Source organism: Danio aesculapii, chromosome 5, assembly GCF_903798145.1.
Source record: "Danio aesculapii chromosome 5, fDanAes4.1, whole genome shotgun sequence".
In the NCBI taxonomy this organism is placed as follows: domain Eukaryota; kingdom Metazoa; phylum Chordata; class Actinopteri; order Cypriniformes; family Danionidae; genus Danio; species Danio aesculapii.
Genome location: NC_079439.1, coordinates 70,107,723 through 70,127,315, shown reverse-complemented (window position 1 = coordinate 70,127,315; position 19,593 = coordinate 70,107,723). Strand labels below are relative to the sequence as shown.

General features: G+C 35.5%; 1 protein-coding gene across 1 annotated transcript; it reads left to right on the top strand.

The window, feature by feature from the left end:
• Window positions 1-1,000: 1,000 nt before the first annotated feature.
• mepcea (methylphosphate capping enzyme a) lies at window positions 1,001-19,156 on the top strand. Its single transcript, XM_056458815.1, has 5 exons — window positions 1,001-1,517; window positions 4,777-6,518; window positions 12,143-12,361; window positions 14,539-14,662; window positions 17,784-19,156. Exons 2-5 carry the CDS (start codon window positions 4,809-4,811, stop codon window positions 17,834-17,836), a joined length of 2,106 nt encoding a protein of 701 aa, XP_056314790.1. The 5' UTR covers window positions 1,001-1,517; window positions 4,777-4,808; the 3' UTR covers window positions 17,837-19,156.
• The last annotated feature ends 437 nt before the right edge of the window (window positions 19,157-19,593 follow it).

Below are 19,593 nucleotides of genomic sequence, written 5' to 3'. Positions count from 1 at the left end.
AAAGTAAAAATGGCAGGAATAAACGTGTAAGCAGAGTCAGATTGCCCTCTGCTGGTTAAAGAGACTTACTGTCACCTTTACAAACGGACAATGCTGAAAGAATTGTCACTGTAAACACAAGCAGCACCCACATTAATATTTTAACTCGGGTTATACATTACCTACATAATGATATTTCTTGTAACGTTAATCTTGAAGACATACCTGACTCTCGTTAACGTCTCCAAGTTCATTTATACTGACTTTGACAGCTCCTAGCATAACAATGAGAACAGTCTGAAACAGAAATTGCTTATGCTCTCTTTCTAGGTCTACAAACGTCAATATCTACATAAAATTCAACTTCTATTTATAATTTTGACGAGTACGCGAATGGGCACGAGCAGGTTCTATGGACTACAATTCCCAGACTCTCTGCGAGCAACAACCACACGCGGGGGCGGGAACCAAGACGCTTCTGCTCACATCGCAGTCAATATAAAATACAACAAATCGTTGAAGTTAAACAGCTAATGAAAGATTACTCATCAGTATATAGCTGCAGAATACGTATTATAGGACGCTAGCTGTCAATCAAGTGTCAAAAATGTCGTTTATTTACATGCAGGATGGAAAGCAAAGAGGCATCCCGCGCTCGCCTGTAAGAAAGTGTGCAATTTATCAACAACAGTCCAAAACAGAATTAAACAAAATTACTCTCTCATAGTAATGAAACTAAATAAAACACGCATTATTTATTTATAATAACATAAACGCTGTGTATTCGCAATTTAAAACGTGATGTAAATTCTTAAACAAAGTTAACCATTATGTACAGGCTAATGCTGAGAACGCCTATAAAGTAGAATCTAGGCTAATCCCGCCCCACACATTCCACGATTGGATAATAAAACAAGAGGTTGCAGAATACGCGCGTCTCATTGGCTGCTTCAGCTGCTTATCAGCAGGCACTCCGAATATATAAAGCTCCGAAAGCCCCGATTCTCACAGCGAGATTCTGCAGCTCATTAGTAAGTTCACCCGAGTAAGCGCAGTAGTTTAACTGAGCAGTTAGGGCTTATAAAACACACAGAAATCGATCACTGTGATCAATATCTCCACAAAGCCTTGCTGATATCCTGAAATAGTGCTCGTCCGTAAACCACAAGCGTTATTTTTTGAGGGGCGTGTCCTGTGAATGTGTTATTTTGATTGTGAAGCTGACGTCAGCGGACAGCGGCGGGATGTGTGTGGACCGAAGCCGTTATTCTGACCCAGCCGCTGTGCGCTTTTTTCCCCCGTCCGCCGGAGAGGGAGGCAGGCGCGGGGCTGTGTGCCTTTAAGAGAGGGCGGAGAGAGTTGGAGCCCCGGGCTGTGTGTTGATCCTGTTTAGGTATCCCTTCGCTTTCTCTCTTCTGTTTTCTTTCGAGCTGATTTTACTGTGCCGTCTTTTTTATTCACGATGACGCTTGGGGGCGGGGCTTGGACGAATTGTCAATAATAACAGCGGCGTCGAGGAGGAGGCGGGCGCAGTGAAGGTGGGTGGACGATGCTTAATCTACACATTCACTTTCTTTTACGCACTCGACACATGTTGCTTGGGTTTTTAAGGTAAAGTTAGTGTTATATTCGCATATTCGTTCAGTGACAACTTGTGACATGCAGCTCCCTATATTGTTTACAATGGTAAGGTATTAACGTTGTAATGTTCGGTTTGAAATCACGTTAGTATGACTTCAACACAACATTAGCACTATTTAATTGACTGTAAACAATGTTGTACTTTTATTGTCATTTAGAATTTGCTAATGATACTTTATGACATTATATTGTTATTATAAAGGATAAAGTACGAATATAAAACCAACTTTACCTCAACCCAAGCAACATGTGTCAAGAGTATTGAGGTAAAGTTGGTTTAATATTTGCACATTCGCTCAGTGACAGCTTGACATGGTTCCTATATTGTTTACCATGCTGCTTTGAATATTCGGTCTGAAATCACATGCAATTATGACTTCAGCACAACATTAGCACTATTTAATTGACTGTAAACAATGTTGTACGTTTGTTGTCATTGGCTGATAAAAGTATTATTAGCAAATTCTAAATGGGAAAAATCATTATGACATTATTATTAAGGAGAAAATCAGAATATGCAAATATGAAACCAACTTTACCTCAGTGTTGCTTGGACCTGATATTAGTTTCAGCTGATTGAGGTAAAGTTGGTTTCACATTTGCACCTTTAGACTTTCTTCTTGATGATAGATTTTCAGAAAAGTATTCTTTCAAATTTTAAATAGGAAATCATATAAGCATCCAATGACTATCAAAGGACAACATTGTTCACAGTAGAGCTGCACCATATATTGTTAAGGCATTGATATCGCAATGTGGGCATCTGCAATAGTCTTATTGCAGAGTCTGCAATGTCAAGTCAGGATTGTACACTGTACACAAATTAAGTTAACTTAATAATTTGTACAAATTTAGTAAAGTTCAGTTTAATTTGTTTGGTTAAATTCAACCCATATAAATTGTTTGCAACCACTTACCTTAATAAAATTCAGTAGATCCAATGAATATTTTTTTAATCGTAGACGATGAAGACTATACAGTGTTATTTACACAATGCTAGACACCAAGAAAACCATCAAATACTGTTTATTTAATTTATGTCATTGCTCCACTGTATTTATCAATGCTTGTGATTGGTTTATTATAATTTATGCAGATGCGATGCCCTACAAACTCATCCCAATCAGTCTAACTCTATGAATTCTTTCCTAATAGATATGTTCATTTTTATCTGGTGAAATTACACTCTATATCGCAATATGTATCGCTTAAAACAAAATATTGCTATGTTAGTTTTTTGCAATATCATGCAACCTTAGTTCAGAGTCAAATAAATAGTGCTTTGCAGTCATAATTGCATGCAATTTCAGACTGACTATTCAAAGTACCGTGGCCATAAATTGTCGCTGAATGAATGTGCGAATATAAAACCAACTCCACCTCAATTTTCTATTGTTGTGCTGTTTGGTAATGATTAGCTTTATGCTTGTCGTTTTATAGCTTTTATTTTGTTTAATAACTGGTTTAAATATTGATTGCTGTTCTAGCACTCAACAAAACTTCTAGAGGAGTGTTTATTTTCATAGGAATTTTTGGTAACACTATATAATACACACATTAATGTAACGTTATTTGCTATCATGAACAAACAATGAGCAATGGTTGAACGCCATTTTTTAAATCATAATTCAACGTTTACTAATGCAAGGTACTTGTTAACATTAGTCAATGCACAGTGAGTTAAAATAAGCAGTAAACAACTGTATTTTCATTAATAAACATGAATCAATACTTAAATCTATTGTTCATAGTTTGTTCATGTTGGTAAATACATTATCCAACATTAACTACATGTCCAGTATTGTAAAGTGTGACTAAATAATGATTGCTTTTTAAAATGTAGATCCAATAAACAATTAAAAAAATAAATAAAGTTCTTTTGTCTGAACTCTTTTTATTTAGAAAATCTTGGTGTTTTATATACTGTAAAGAAATCTCAAGCTGTAGGAGTTCTTAAAGAAAATGTATTTATACTTTTGGGATTCATATACTATGAAGTCTAGAGTTGGAAGACAGATTAGTGCTTGTTTTTTTTTTATTTGATATTTTGGTGTAATATTTAGAGAACACATGTGTGTCATCGACTGATAGGTTAAGATTACACCAGCAAATCAGATACACAAAACTGAATAAACATATTTATTATATATAAGTATGCTCACACATTTGTGTTCGTACATATGGCCTGAGTGATGCACCAAAATGTAAATTCTGAGCCGAAGCCCCCCAAAAAACTCTGTTAACACTGTTGCCTCACAACGAGAAGTTCACTGGATTGAAGGTCACTGGAACCAGCTAGGCTAGTTGGTGTTTCTGTTGCATGTTTTCCACGTGTTGGCATGGGTTTCCTCTGGGTGCTCCGGTTTCCCCTACAGTCTAAAGACATGCGCTATTGGTCAATTGAATAAACTAAATTGGCCGTAGTGTATGAGTGTGTGTAAATGTGAGAGTGTATGTGTGTTTCCAAGTACTGGGTTGCAGCTGGAAGGACATCCGCTGCATAAAACATGCTGGCATAGTTGGCGGTTCATTCTGCTGTGGCAACCCCTGATAAATAAGGGAAGAAGCCAAAGGAGAATGAGAAAATGAATACATAGTCTATAATATCTGCCTAGCTCTAAAGTCCGCATGGCTAACAAGTTATCTATATTGTTTGCTTGAAATCAGGGGCGTAGCAACCGGGGGGGATCTGTCCTGCTCACATTTAGAGACAGACCATTTAGAGAATTAGAGAAACAGGTGAATAATAATTATATGAACGAATCATTTCATACAGTCACACCCCCCCCCCCCCCCCCCCCCCACACACACACTTTTAAAATGTACGGCCCTGCTTGAAATAAATATTAAATATAAAAATAGATCATTAAAGAAATGCTAATTAAACATGTTTTGATTTATAAAGCTCAAAAAAAAAAGTTTTGTGCAGCGCAATCCCTAGACTTGATACTAAAATCATTTTATTTTCTCTGCTAATTGTTACACACATATAAAATATGGCCAAATAATGTGCTATTAAAATTGGTTTGAGTAGTAGTAACCAATATATTTGTCTTTGCTAATTGGATCCAATTAGTAAAATGTTATTTTAAGATGATCAACAGTGATGATTTTGTGAATTTTTAATGGATGATTGCTTGTATGCTTTCATTTCAGATCCATGTCTCCATCAGTGCCAGCCTAAAAAAATGATTGAGATGTCATTTGACAAAGAAACTGTTTTATCTTGTGAGGGGCAAACAGACCCCACTTCTCAAGAATCTAACAGAAATGATACCAGTGTGATCCATCCACCCGTGAACACCACAGATACAAACCTCAGTAAGGACCCAGGAAGTGAGGCGTCGCTAGAGAAATCTGCTACCGCCGATAACAATGCTTCAAGTGAAGGTGCAGTTCTTGGTGCTGAATCATCTAAACAAACGCACAATGGCACCAAACCACCACAGCAGAAAGTAAACAAGCGCCGCAACACTATGAGCGCTGGGTTTAAACACCCAGGTTATGGCAAACGACGACGGCGAGCCAACTCGGAAAGCGAGTCAGTCCTGCCAACCAATTTCCTGCTGGGCGGGAACATTTTTGACCCACTCAACCTCAACAGCCTTCTGGACGAAGAGGTTAACAAGGCTCTCAATGCAGAGACGCCCAAGTCTTCACCATTGCCAGCTAAAAACCGAGACCCTGTTGAGATCTTGATACCCAGAGATATCACAGACCCCCTCAACCTCAACTGCCTGAGCACAGGAGACAGTCTGCTGGTGTCTCCATTGAAGAGCGGTGGAGGCAGGCGGAGACATCGAAACAAACACCATGGAGCAAACACTGGACGAGTTTCCACTGAAGGAATTGGTTTAACAGAGTCTAATGGCTGTGCAGCAGTGAAGGATGATGGAACATCATTGGTCTCAATGACAAATTTGCATTTAGAAAGTGCAATTGAGGATCAAACTCTGTCGGACACGACTTTTGAGTCTTCAAATAAGTCCAGTTTAACTATAAATGACAATGAGGTGAAGGAGAAAACCATTGATGGCTCAACCGCACATTTAACAGCAAACCAAACCAACCCTCAATCAAGCAGGCAGCGCAAACGCAGGCGAGCCGGCAGCAGAACGGAAAACTCCAGTTCTTCTTCTGAGGTGAAAAGGTCTGGGAGACATTTTCAACCCAATGAATCCCAAGGAGCAAACTCTCGAAGTGGAGTTTCTGATAGGCAGCAACAGCATCCGAATCAATGGAGGCCGCAGTACAGCAACAACAATCAGAACCCGCAACAGCCCAAAAAGAAGTTCCAATACGGTAACTATAACAAATACTACGGTTATCGGAATCCAGGGATGAGCGAGGATCCTCGCATCCGTGTTATGAATCCTGATTGGTTCAGAGGGAAGGATGTGTTGGATCTGGGATGCAACACTGGTCATCTGACTCTGTTTATCGCTAAAAATTGGCGACCAGCTAGTATTGTGGGCCTGGATATTGATGGATCGCTTATACATGCTGCTCGACAGAATATAAGACACTACCTCTCTGAGGTTCAAGTACAGCACTCTCGACGCTCTGGGGAAAATACAAAGGGGGATCGAGGGGAGGTTTCAGGAGAAGAAAAGGAGAAAGATAAAGCTAGTTTGGTTATGGATGACAAAAAGGCAAAGCGTGTTGATGAAGTGAATAAATGCATGGACGAAGGAATGGAGGTGAATCAAGAAGAGAAGAGGGAGGCTGATCGGGGAGAAGTGGAGGATGGAGCATCGGTAGATCTCCCTGATGGGAAACATTCGTTCCCCGTCTCGCTCCGGATCTCAAGAGGACCCATTGCTGGGCCCCCTTTGCCCGAGACAAACACACACAGTCTCCCTCCTGGAGATTTCCCTGCCAACGTGACCTTTGTTAAGGTAAGACCTTAAAAACATGTTTGCTGCTGTTTGTTTGTCTACTGGAGAGTTACAGTTTTCTTCAAAGCTTCATCAAAATGCTGCATCTAGTGTGTTTGATGTCATCCTCAATGTAAAACTAAATCAACATAATGACCCCGTTTTCTTCGGTGGAGCTTAATAATTGACGAATTTTGCATAATTAAAATGCTTCCTCTTTTTTTTTTATTTATTTTTTATTTTTTATTTTTTTATTGTCATGAAGCTGTTTAAGAACAATCTGCCATCATATGAAGGGCTATATAAACACATCTGACTTGTACAAAATAGTACTTTACAATAAATTATGCAAAGCATTCTAAAATGTCTATACATTATACAAGCACTATTCCCCTTTTTAATATGTTTAAGCAGAATGGCGTAGACTGAACTACATTTACATTGAATCCTTTTATCCAAAAGCCACTTAAAGGTCCTGTGAAGTGCATTGAAATGTGCATTTTTATTCAAGGTTTGTAATCTCAACTGAAAAATTAAGATAGGTGGGATGTAGAGTAGTCTCTCTTCTTATTGAAAAGTAGCCAATAGTGTGTTGTTTTTAATCGCAGCTCTGCCAGTGAGAGTGGTTGAGCTCAAGTGCATCAAATGAAAAGCAAATGAGAGGCGTCTTGAAGGGGCGGGGTATGTCAGACACTAGAGAGCATTTGATTGGTCAAGCTTTGATGAGAAACTGAATTATGAAGTGATGTGGAAAAAAACGTTGATTCATTTAGACGGAAGTGACAAACTACACGCTTTACATGTTTATATCGATCTTATATCTCCTAAATGCAAATTTTGTCACTGTTTTGGAGCACACCAACAGATACACTCACTGGCCACTTTATTATTATTCCTTAATCATTCATGGCATAGATTTTTCTCCATATTGATGATCGCATCACGCCATTGGTCGGCTGCACATCCATGACGTGAATCTCCCGTTCCACCACATCCCAAAGGTGCTCTATTGGATTAAGTTCTGGTGACTGTGGAGGCCATTTGAGAACAGGGACCTCATTGTCATGTTCAAGAAACCAGTCTGAGATGATGCGTTATCCTGCTAGACGTAGCCATCAAAATATGGGTACACTGTGGTCATAAAGGGATGGATATGGTCAGAAATAATACCCTGGTAGGCTGTGGCATTGAAACAATGCTCAATTTGTACTAATGGGACCAAAGTGTGCCTAGAAAATATCCCCCACACTGTTACACCACTACCACCAGCCTGAACCATTGATACAAGGCAGGAAGGATCCATGTTTTCATGTTGTTGACTGCAAATTCTGACCAGACCATCCGAATGTTGCAGCAGAAAGTGAGATTCATCAGACCAGGCAACGTTTTTCCAATCTTGTCCTGTTGTCAAATTTTGGTCAGCCTGTGCGAATTGTAGCCTGTTCTTTTTCCTGTTTCCTGTTCTTAGCTGACAGGAGAGGCACCCGGTGTAGTCTTCTGCTGCTGCAGCCCATCCGCCTCAAGGTTGGACGTGTTGTGTGTTCAGAGATGCTCTTCTGCAGACCTCGGTTGTATCGAGTGCTTATTTTGAGTTACTGTTGCCTTTCTATAAGCTGGAACCAGTCTGGCCATTCTCCTCTGACCTCTGGCATCAACAAGGCATTTGCGCACACAGAACTGCTGCTCACTGGATATTTTCTGTTGTTTGACCATTCTCTGTAAACCCTAAAGATGGTTGTGCGTGAAAATCCCAGTAGATCAGCAGTTTCTGAAATACTCACACCAGCCTGTCTTGCACCAACAACCATGCCACATTTAAAGTCACTTAAATCCCCTTTCTTCCCTATTCTGATGCTCGGTTTGAACTGCAGCAGATCGTCTTGACCATGTCTACATGCCTAAATGCATTTAGTTGCTGTCATGTGATTAGCTGATTAGAAACTTGCGTTAACGAGCATACAGGTGTACCTAATTAACTGGCCGAGGAGTGTACATAATTAAGAGAACCTTCTGTGTTTTGCAACTTTGCGTGCGTGTGTGTGTGTGTTGCCACTATTTATTTTGATGAGGAATATTCAGCAACACCGTATAGTGGAATAAAAACAACCACATCACCTTAGAGACAATTTTCCCAAAAAACAAATAGACTTTTCTTCCTATACTATCTTCTGTGTGTTGTACCTAACAGTTTTGCATGCATGTTTTTTACAAGAGCACCCACATCACCTTAAACGGACAGTTCACGCAAAACTAATAAAAACAGCAGGCCTTCATTCATTAGTAATTTTTTTTCTTCCTACTATGGATGTCAGTGGCTGCTTTTCCCCCAACATTCTTCAGAGTATTTTGTTTTGTGTTCATTAGAAGAAAGAAACTCAAAGTTTAGAATCACTTGAGTGTGAGTAAATGAGGAAGCTTTCTTTTTTTGGGGGGGCACTGTCCCTTTAACAGTCTCTCCGAGGTATTTTGCATGTGAAGGAAATAAGTGTGGTGTGAAGGAAATAGGTGTGTGCGTGTGTGTGTGTGTTGTAACTATTTGTTTTGATCAAGAATATTCCACAGCATACTAAATGGAAAAAGCACCCACTTTACCCTAAAGCGACAGTTCACCCAAAACATTCATAAAAGGAGCAGCCATTTATTTCCATAGTATTTTTTTTTCTTCCTACTATGGATGTCAATAGCTGCTTGTTTTCCAACATTCTTCAGATTATCTTGTTTCGTGTTCAACAGAAGAAAGAAACCCTTTAGTGTGAGTAAATGAGGAAAGTTTCATTTTTAGGCACACTCTGTTTAATACCTGCATGACAGAAAGAACATCTTAGAGGTATCTTGCATTTTGCATGTGAAGGAAATAATTGTGGTGTATGAAGGAAGTGGCTCAACAGAAGAAAGAAACTCAAAGTTTAAAACCATTTTAGTGTGAGTAAATGAGGAAATGTTCATTTATAGGTGCACTATCCCTTTAATAACTGCAGGACAGAAACAACATCTTAGAGGTATCTCGCATTGTGCTGGTGAAGGAAATAGGTGTGGCACAATAACTTTTTAAAAGATGTATCTGTTGTATTTAAACACTACTATTAAGGCATGCAGCACCTGTCTGTCCTGTTTTCTAACCCTCTGTCTATTGAGCCAGATCAGTCTCAAAAATGATACATTTGCTAAATTAAAATTCATACACAATTCACATTTACAAAATTCAATTCGTTAAAATCACAAATTGTAAATATAGAAATCCAATTAAATCCATAACACAATTCATAAATATGCTTATTCAATTCAAAACCATTCAGAAATACTCAAATCCAATTAGTAAATTTAAAACACTTCATAAATACACAACGCAATTCGAAAATTCTAAACCCAATTCATAAATCCACTAATCCAATTCGTAAATTCATAACACAACACAATTTGTAAATATAAAACACAATTCATAAATACACAAATCCAATTCATAACACAATTCGTAAAAACACAAATCCAGTTCATAAATTCAAAACAAAATTCATAAATATGCAAATCCATTTCATAAATGCACAAAACAATTCATAAATCTGCTAATTCGTAAATACACAAAACACAATTAAAATATTCATAACACAATTTGGAAATGCACATATGCAATTCGAAAATTTAAAATTACTATTTGGAAATGTGCAAATCCAATTTGACAATTCAAAACACAATTCAGAAATGAACAAAAACAATTCAAATTCAAAACACAATTCAGAAATGAACAAAAACAATTCAAATTCAAAAAACAATTCATAAATATGCAAATCCAATTGGTAAATTCAAAACAATTCATAAACGCACAAGTCCCATTCTAAATCAAAACACGATTTGGAAATGCGCAAAAGCAATTCAAAAATTCAGAACACAATTCATAAATATGTAAAGCCGATTCATAAATTCAAAACCGTTCTTAAATGCAAAAATACAATTTGTAAATTCTATACACAATTTGTAAATACACAAATTTAATTCGAAAATTCAAAACACCATTTATAAATATGCAAATACAATTCGTAGATTCAAAACACAATTTGTATATATGCAAATTCAGTTAGAAAATTAAAAACACAATTTGTAAATACGCAAATATGATTCAAAAATTTAAAACACAATTCATAAATACACAAATCCAATACATAACACGAATCGTAAAAACACAAATCCAGTTCGTAAATTCAAAACAAAATTCATAAATATACAAATCCATTTCCTAAATGCACAAAACAATGGATAAATCTGCTAATCCAATTTGTAAATTTAAAGCACAATTCGTAAATACACAAAACACAATTAAAACATTCATAACACAATTTGGAAATGCACATGCCATTCGAAAATTAAAATTACTATTTGGAAATGTGCAAATCCAATTTGACAATTCAAAACACAATTCAGAAATGCACAAAAACAATTCAAATTCAAAAAACAATTCATAAATATGCAAATCCAATTGGTAAATTCAAAACGATTCATAAACGCACAAATCCAATTCATAATCAAAACACGATTTGCAAATGCGCAAAAACAATTCAAATTCAGAACACAATTCATAAATATGCAAAGCCAATTCATAAATTCTAAACCGTTCTTAAATGCAAAAATACAATTTGTAAATTCAAAACACAATTTGTAAATACACAAATTCAATTCGAAAATTCAAAACAATTTGTAAATATGCAAATCCAATTCGTAGATTCAAAACACAATTTGTAAAAACGCAAATACAATTCAAAATATCAAAACACAATTCATAAATATGCAAATCCAATTCGTAGATTCAAAACACAATTTATAAATATGCAAATCCAATTCGTAGATTCAAAACACAATTTATAAATCTGCAAATCAAATTCGTAGATTCAAAACACAATTTATAAATCTGCAAATCAAATTCGTAGATTCAAAACACAATTTGTATATATGCAAATTCAGTTCGAAAATTAAAAACACGATTCGTAAATACGCTAATGCATTTAAATTCATAACACAATTCATAAATCTGCAAATCCAATTCGTAGATTCAAAACACAATTTGTATAAATACAAATTCAGTTCGAAAATTCAAAACACGATTCGGAAATACGCTAATGCATTTAAATTCATAACACAATTCATAAATCTGCTAATCAAATTCGTAGATTAAAAACACAATTTGTATATATGCAAATTCAGTTCGAAAATACAAAACACGATTCGTAAATGCACTAATGCATTTAAATTCATAACACAATTCATAAATATGCATATCCAATTCGTAGATTAAAAACACAATTTGTATATATGCAAATTCAGTTCGAAAATACAAAACACGATTCGTAAATGCGCTAATGCATTTAAGTTCATAACACAATTCATATATACGCATATCCAATTCGTAAATACGCAAAAACAATTCGTAAATTCAAAACAGTTCATAAATATGCACACATCCAATTTATTTGGGGAAATATTAATGATTTTTACTTATGAATTCACTTACAAATTAGATTTGTGCATTCATGAATTGTGTTTTGAATTGGATTTTGTAAATGTGAATTGTGCAATGCAGGTATGAGTTTTATTTTTGCAAGTGTATTATATTTGAGATTGATCTGGCTCCATGTCTGTCTGTCTGACCTCCACAGGGGAACTATGTGCTGGAGAGTGATGTGCTGCTGCAGACACAGAGGGAGGAGTACGACGTGGTTCTGTGTTTGAGTGTGACAAAATGGGTCCACCTGAACTGGGGGGATGCAGGACTCAAGCGCTTCTTTCACAGGGTATACAAGCACCTTCGGCCGGGAGGACTCTTCATTCTGGAGCCCCAGCCCTGGAGCTCCTACAACAAAAGGAAGAAGCTCACCGTAAGGCCATAACATTTTCATCACATCACTGAACATTTAAGATGCATGACATCCAGTTCTAGTGTTTAAGGACTATTTAATATGAAAATAAAAAATGCACACCTGAGTTTTTTACAGTTGAAGATGTATATTAGTCCTACTGTGAATTTTATTTATTTAAAAATAAGTAAAATATAATGTTTAATGGATAGATTTATTATAATACATTTTTAAACAATATTTTCAATAGTTAATTTCTAATAGCTCATTCCTTTTTGTCTTTGCCATATTGATGGTACATAATATTTTACTAAATATTTTTCAAGATACAAGTATTCAGCTTAAAGTGACATTTTAAAGGTTTTATTAGGTTAGTTAGGCAAGTCATTTGGACAATAGTGGCTTATGTAGCCTATCTAGAAAAATCTATATCTTAAGTCTAATACTACAGTTTAGTTTTTTTTCTTTCAGCCAAACTAAAAGAAATTAGACCTTCTCCAGAAAGAAGATATAACAGAAAAATACTAAGAAAAATGTCTTTCTGTTAAACGGCACATATTAGAAAAAATTCAATTTGTGCTTAACTGTATATATACATTTGCTATAAATAAATAAATAAATAAATAAATAAATAAATAAATAAATTAATTAAAATAAATTACAAAAAAAAAAAAAAAAAAAAAAAAAATATATATAAATATATATATATATATATATATATATATATATATATATTATATATATATATATATATATATATATATATATATATATATATATATATATATATATATATATATATATATATATATATATAAATAAATAAATAAATAATTCTACAACGGTTCTGTCTGGTTATTAAATTTGACTGATAGCTGTGCGATATTCTGTCAGAAACACCACTCGACCCGCCTTTTCACCCGTCACCCTTGTGTATTACTCCGCCCACATACAACAACAAGCAAAGGACACTCTCTGCACTGTTTTTGGCCAACAAAATGTACTTTTGAGGCTATTTAGGTGAGAATGTAGTTGTTCAGATTGCAACTATGCAGTTTATTAATAAGGATAGTACCTATTTTTAAATATTTAAAGATTTCTGACAGACGGCACGTCTGCAGCCCTTAGCCTGTCTTTGAGCAAAGACAGTTGACTATGTTTAATCCACAAGATGTCGACCGAGACAGTATAATAAGCCCTAAGAGAAAACCAGCGTAATTTTCAAACTACAGCTGATTAAATCCTTATTAAACGGGTAAATGAATTTCTAAGTCGATCTTTTTTTTGTATGTTGTAGTGCTGTATTAATGCCATGGTAATATTGTGATCCCCCGCTTGCAACAGAAATACTGTGCGATATCTCTGTAGACTGATGGCATTTCATGCAGTTCAGCCTTTTCTTAATGTCAGTAAAGTCACCTGTTTTGTCATCACTTTAGACATTTACGCTAGAGAATCATTCAAATATGTTGATGTTGCCATCCACTCTGCAGATATCTTGCACGCCCCCATACTGAATGTAACCCCAAACCATGATCTTTTCTTTACCAACCTTCACTGATTTTTGTGAGAATATTGGTTCTATGCGGGTTCCAATAGGTCTTCTGCAGTATTTGTAATGGTTGGGATACAGTTCAACAAATGATTCATCAGAAAAATCAACCTTCTGCCACTTTTCCAAATGATCAACTAAAAGTCAAGTTATTATTTGTTTCTCTTACAACTGGGATCGATGACAAGGCTTTTGTCAAGCAGTGTATATGCTCGCATATCATCTTCAACATGGAAAACCAGCAACAATCAAGAATGCATAATGGCATTTTCCAAAATATGTGTCAATAAGATTTGTCACCAAAATGTACTGAAACTCAGAGAAAGTTGTGGCCAAATTAAGACTCAAATTACACCAGAGTGAATGAAAACATCCCCAACAACACATGGATTAAAACTGTGAACTGCTTGTGACACAACTTGTCAAAGAAATGAACTATGTTGTCTATGAAAGCCTTTACACTGATTTTGATTCAATTGAACATGCGGCACATTTACATATTGATCAAAATGTCACTCAAAAGCTGCAATACTCCATTTTAGCAATGCTATTTTAAGCCTTTTATCAATTTGGTCACTTGAAATTGAGAAACGTTGTTGTTTTTTTAACTACATGCACTTTATCTTCATGCTGTGTAATTCAACAGGAGGCCATCTGTAAGAATTACCACAGCATCCGGTTAAAACCAGAGCAGTTCTTCTCCTTCCTGACGACTGAGGTGGGATTTTCCAGTTATGAGCTCATTGGGACATCGCAGAACTACTCTAAAGGTCAGAGCTTTGACATTTTATGAAATTCCTCACTATGATATTATGGTATACATATAGTTGAAGTCACAATTATTGGACCTCCTATATTTTTTCCCCTATTTTTGATATTTTTAACACATTTCTAAACGTAATAGTTTTATAATGATTTCTTTTATCGGTCATGATTAGAGTACATAATATTTGACAAGATATTTTTCCAGATACTAGTATTCAACTTAAAGTGACATTTTAAAGGCTTAATTAGGTTAACTAGGCAGGCTAGGGTAATTGGGCAAGTCATTGTATAATGATGGTTTGTTCTGGAGACTATCAAAACAAATTGCTTAAGGGGGCTAATAATACTGACCTTAAAATAGTTAAAAAAAAAAAAAAAAACTGCTTCTATTCTAGCCAAAATAAAACAAAAGACTTTCTCCAGAAGAAAAAATATTATAGGAAATGCTGTAAAAACTTACTTGCTCTGTTAAACATCATTTGGGAAATATTAGAAAAAGAAAACATTCACAGGAGGGCGAATGATTCTGACTTCAACTGTATCATGCATTTCCTCACTATGATATTCCGGTGTATGGTATGTATATGTGTGTGTGTATATATCATTGAAGGCCAAATTTTAGCCCTAATGTAAAATGGAAATTACTTTTTAAATATGTCCTAAGTGATGTTTAACAGAGCAAGGAGATTTGCATATTATTTCCTATAATTCTTCTGGAGAAAGTCTTAATTCTTTTAGTTTGGCCGGATTTTTAATTTAGTTTGGCCAATCCTAACTTTCAAGGCCAACATTATTAGCCCCGTTAAGGGGCTGATCACACTGAACACGTTTTTTGCGTTGAGAGGCGCCTTTTTTGAACGATTTACTAACAGCCATAAGTGTTTTGCACGCTGCCGATGCATCCTGCACGCCTCACGATTTAACCGCCTGCTGCGTCTCGCACTTTTACCGTCTGTTAAGATGACTACGGAGACTTCTAAAGGAAAGACTAGTGGTTACTGTTTTGAGTTATCCGTAGCTGTATGACTTCCCAAATCTTCAGTTTCACAATATTATTAAATATTAAAATTATACTAACAGCAGCAGCAACACTCACACAACATGCAGCTGATTCAGTCATGATATAAAAAGTGCAACAAAAAAGGCAGTGAGGGTGCGCCATGCGGTTTTGGAATATAAAGGCACGTTCAGTGTGATCGGCCCCTAAGACATGATTGTTTCAGATTTTCTGCAGAACAAACCACTGTTATTCAATAACTTTCCTAATTCTTTAAATCGCACTTTAAACTGAATACTGGTATCTTGAACAATGAATACGTTTACATGGACACCAATAATCTGATTTTAAAACCTTAAGACAATACTGTGATTAAGAGTCTATCATGTAAACAGCAATATTTATATCTTTTTTTATTACCTTAATCCGACTAAAGTCATAATCGAACTAAACAGAAATGCAGATTTTACTGGCATTATTGAAGTGCATCAGAGACATGTAAACACTGCAATCAAACTATTACGGTCATGTAGGATTTTCGCTGCATTTTGCAACAGGATGGTCCATACACGCACTGCTGTTTGACACTATTCTCTGCACCTACTAAGTCAGCGAAGGACCACAGACACCTCAAATTCCATTAAAACAACACTCTTCCAGCAATTCATACTCATGCGTCCAATTTTTCGTTTGTGATGTGGGTGGGGGCGGCATGGGGGGTGTATAAAATGAAATGAAGTGAATGAAAGTGAAAGTGCTGAACTGCGGTTACAGGGTTTCTGCAGGGTCTTAAATCTCAAAATCCAGATTTTAGTACTTGGTCTTAAATTTACTGAAATATGTTGTAGGTCTTAAATCTTTTTTTTAAACAGGTCTTAATTTACCTTTGTTCATGTATTGCTATCAAATCTCGCCAAAACCCACACAATCACCAACAATCATCTCAATAAAATTTACCATTTTTATTTAAAAGGTCATTTTTAACTCTATTATAATGGTTTAATTTTCCTACAATAACATTTGTTTACATGTATTTACTGCTGAGGACACCGACCTGGACACATTGTTCATAGATTAAATTTATTATAGTTTTTAAAACATTTATTCGTTTTTATTTATCTTTTATTATTAATATTATTATTATTATTATTATTATTATTATTAATAAAGTTAATCTTGGAAAAAAGTGTATGGATAAAAATAGAGCTTGCTTGTTTTTACACAATATTTAAAATATTTTGCTAAGAAATAAAATCTAAAATATTGAATTTTTTAATGATAATGTATTAGTGTATTACTAAATGTGTTAAAATATGATATATTTGTTTTGATAGGACAAATACAAATCTTTTTCATCTGGGCCATTTAAAAAAAAATTCTTAGCCTTTTAGGCCTTTTATTGGTCTAAATTTCCATTCATAATGATCTTACAAATGTCTTAAATTTAACTCTGTGAAACCTGCAGAAACCTTGGGTTAAAGTCGACAAATTAAAAATGAAACTCCTGAAATTACATAAAACATCAGAGGAAACGTGAATTGTGTGGTGACACAATTATGTGCTGTAACATGTAAAACAGGATCATGAAAGGAACATTCAGAAAAGCAACTCATGTAAAAAGATTAATCATATTATTGTCTTAAATAAGGCAAATAATTAGATTACTGATGTCCATGTAAACGCATTGTTGTCCAATGACTTGCCTAATTAACTTAGTTAAGCAGAGGTCTCCAACTGGATTCCTGGAGGGTCGTAGCTCTGCACAGTTTTGCTCCAACCCTAATCAAACACAGCCGATTCAACTAATCAAGGTGTTCAAGACTACTAGAGACTATTAAGCAGGTGTGAGTTGGAGGTGTTTGGTGCTAAAATCAGATCTGCGGCCCTCCAGGAATTAAGTTTGAGACTACTGTAGTTAAGCCATCAAATGTCACTTTAAGCTAGAGACTAGTATCTTGAACAATATATATAGTCAAATATTATGTACTGTCATCATGACCCAGATTAATGAAATCATTCATTAGAAATGCGTTAACTATCATGTTTAAAATGTGCTCTTCATATTTCACAGGATGGCTAATAATTTGCCTTTAATTGTTTAATATTTATCTCTCTCTTCGTCCTTTCAGGTTTTCAGAGACCAATTTCTCTTTATCACAAGCGACCTTCATCTTTAAAGTGACGGCACCAGTTAGAGATGGATTTTTTGGGGGGATTATTGATTTTTATTTTTATTATTATTTTTTTTTTTTTGAGAACAACCAGCATTTGAAGCCACTAGAACTTAAAACATCTTAAAAAAAAACTCTCTTAAATGTTTCATTGGTGCTGAATAAGATTGCTCCCCTGCTGTAATAAAATAAAGGAAGACCACAGCATTTTTCAAGGACTCTAACGAAGAATTAGTCCGATCAGATGCTCGTATTTCCTGTTCAGATGTTTTTATCGCTTGTAAAGTTCTTGTGAAGACGCACAAGTTAAATCAAATCCCATAAAGTCATTTCTAGAGTAATTTGAAAGTATTTTTCTCGAGCAGCTTCACAGCATACATACTGTATCTGATAAGTTATCGTATAGAACAGTGTTTCTCAACCACATTCCTAAAGGACAACCAGCTCTGCAGATTTACCAGATCTCCTAAACCAAACACCTGATTCAGATCACCAGCTCATTAGCAGAGACTGAGACACCTGAATTGGGTGTAACAGACAAAGGAGACAACCAAAACTTGCAGTGTCGGTGGTCCTCCAGGAACATGGTTGAGAAACACTGGCCTAGAACTCAAATGTTTAGTGGTTATGTTTTCTTTTGTTTGATTGTTTCTTTTTTTCCTCCTAAGGGAAGATTAGAGCACATTACCAAATGTGGAGTTTCAGATTTCTTTCTGCTATTCTGTTGTCGTTGCTGCAGTCATATTCTCTCCGGTTTTCTTAATATTTTGAACATTGCTAACATTTAGCATTCCTGTTATTCGTCATCAGCCATTGTGCATCTAGACGTGGCCGCCAATTATTTTAACAAATGCCAATCTCAATTTTATATTCACCATGAAATCGCCTGATCATAGTTTCAACTCTTTGGAGTTCTGAAGCTGCGGGTTAGCTAATTTGCTATGTTAAAAGTGTTTACTAAAATAAGTCAGACTGACGCCAGAAGGAAGTGAATCCTATTTTGGTGTGAGCTGAGCTGCAGAGAATGACGTTAACTTTTTGTTTTTATTATTATTTGGTCTGTTGTTCTGCAACTTGTATAAGTTGAACTAAAAACCGAGGTACATTTTTGTAAATTGTTCGTCCAGAGTTCTTGTGTCCATCGAGGTAACGTTGTTGTTGTTGGTTTTATTCCTATTGGAAGGTTTGCACTAAAACGAGAGAACAAACTGATCTCCAGCATTTGTATTTTAAAGTACAAATGTAATGTTGGTGTGTCTTTGGAAAAAAAGGGTCCTTTTCATTCAAGAGACTCAAATAAGTTTGAAAAATAAACTACAAAATAACAAGAACTTTGACCTGTTTTTTATGTGTAAGAGCTAAAATGGTTGACTTGATTGATTTAATGGAGTAAACGCACAAGGACTTTTAATTTTCAGCTAGTCAGCCAGCACCAGGGCTTCCTGTGAGCTGTCTTTCCATTATAAGATCGCCATGTTTAAGGTATGATTTCTTTAAAACACTGTGATCTCCACTGCCTGATTGCTATACGATATAAAGTGGGTCTCAGACCGGACAAGAAGCACTGCATTATATTCCATTGTCCCCCACCATGTCTTAAAAAATGACAATTTATTTTACCTCAGTATTTTTAATGGAGTTTCGGCACTAGCCTGCTACTACTGACATTTTTTTCCATGTCGTTTTTTACGCTAGAACAACTAAATGAATGCTTAAGTGTATTTAACTGAATGTATTTTAATGACGCTACAACATCGATGCTGTAAGA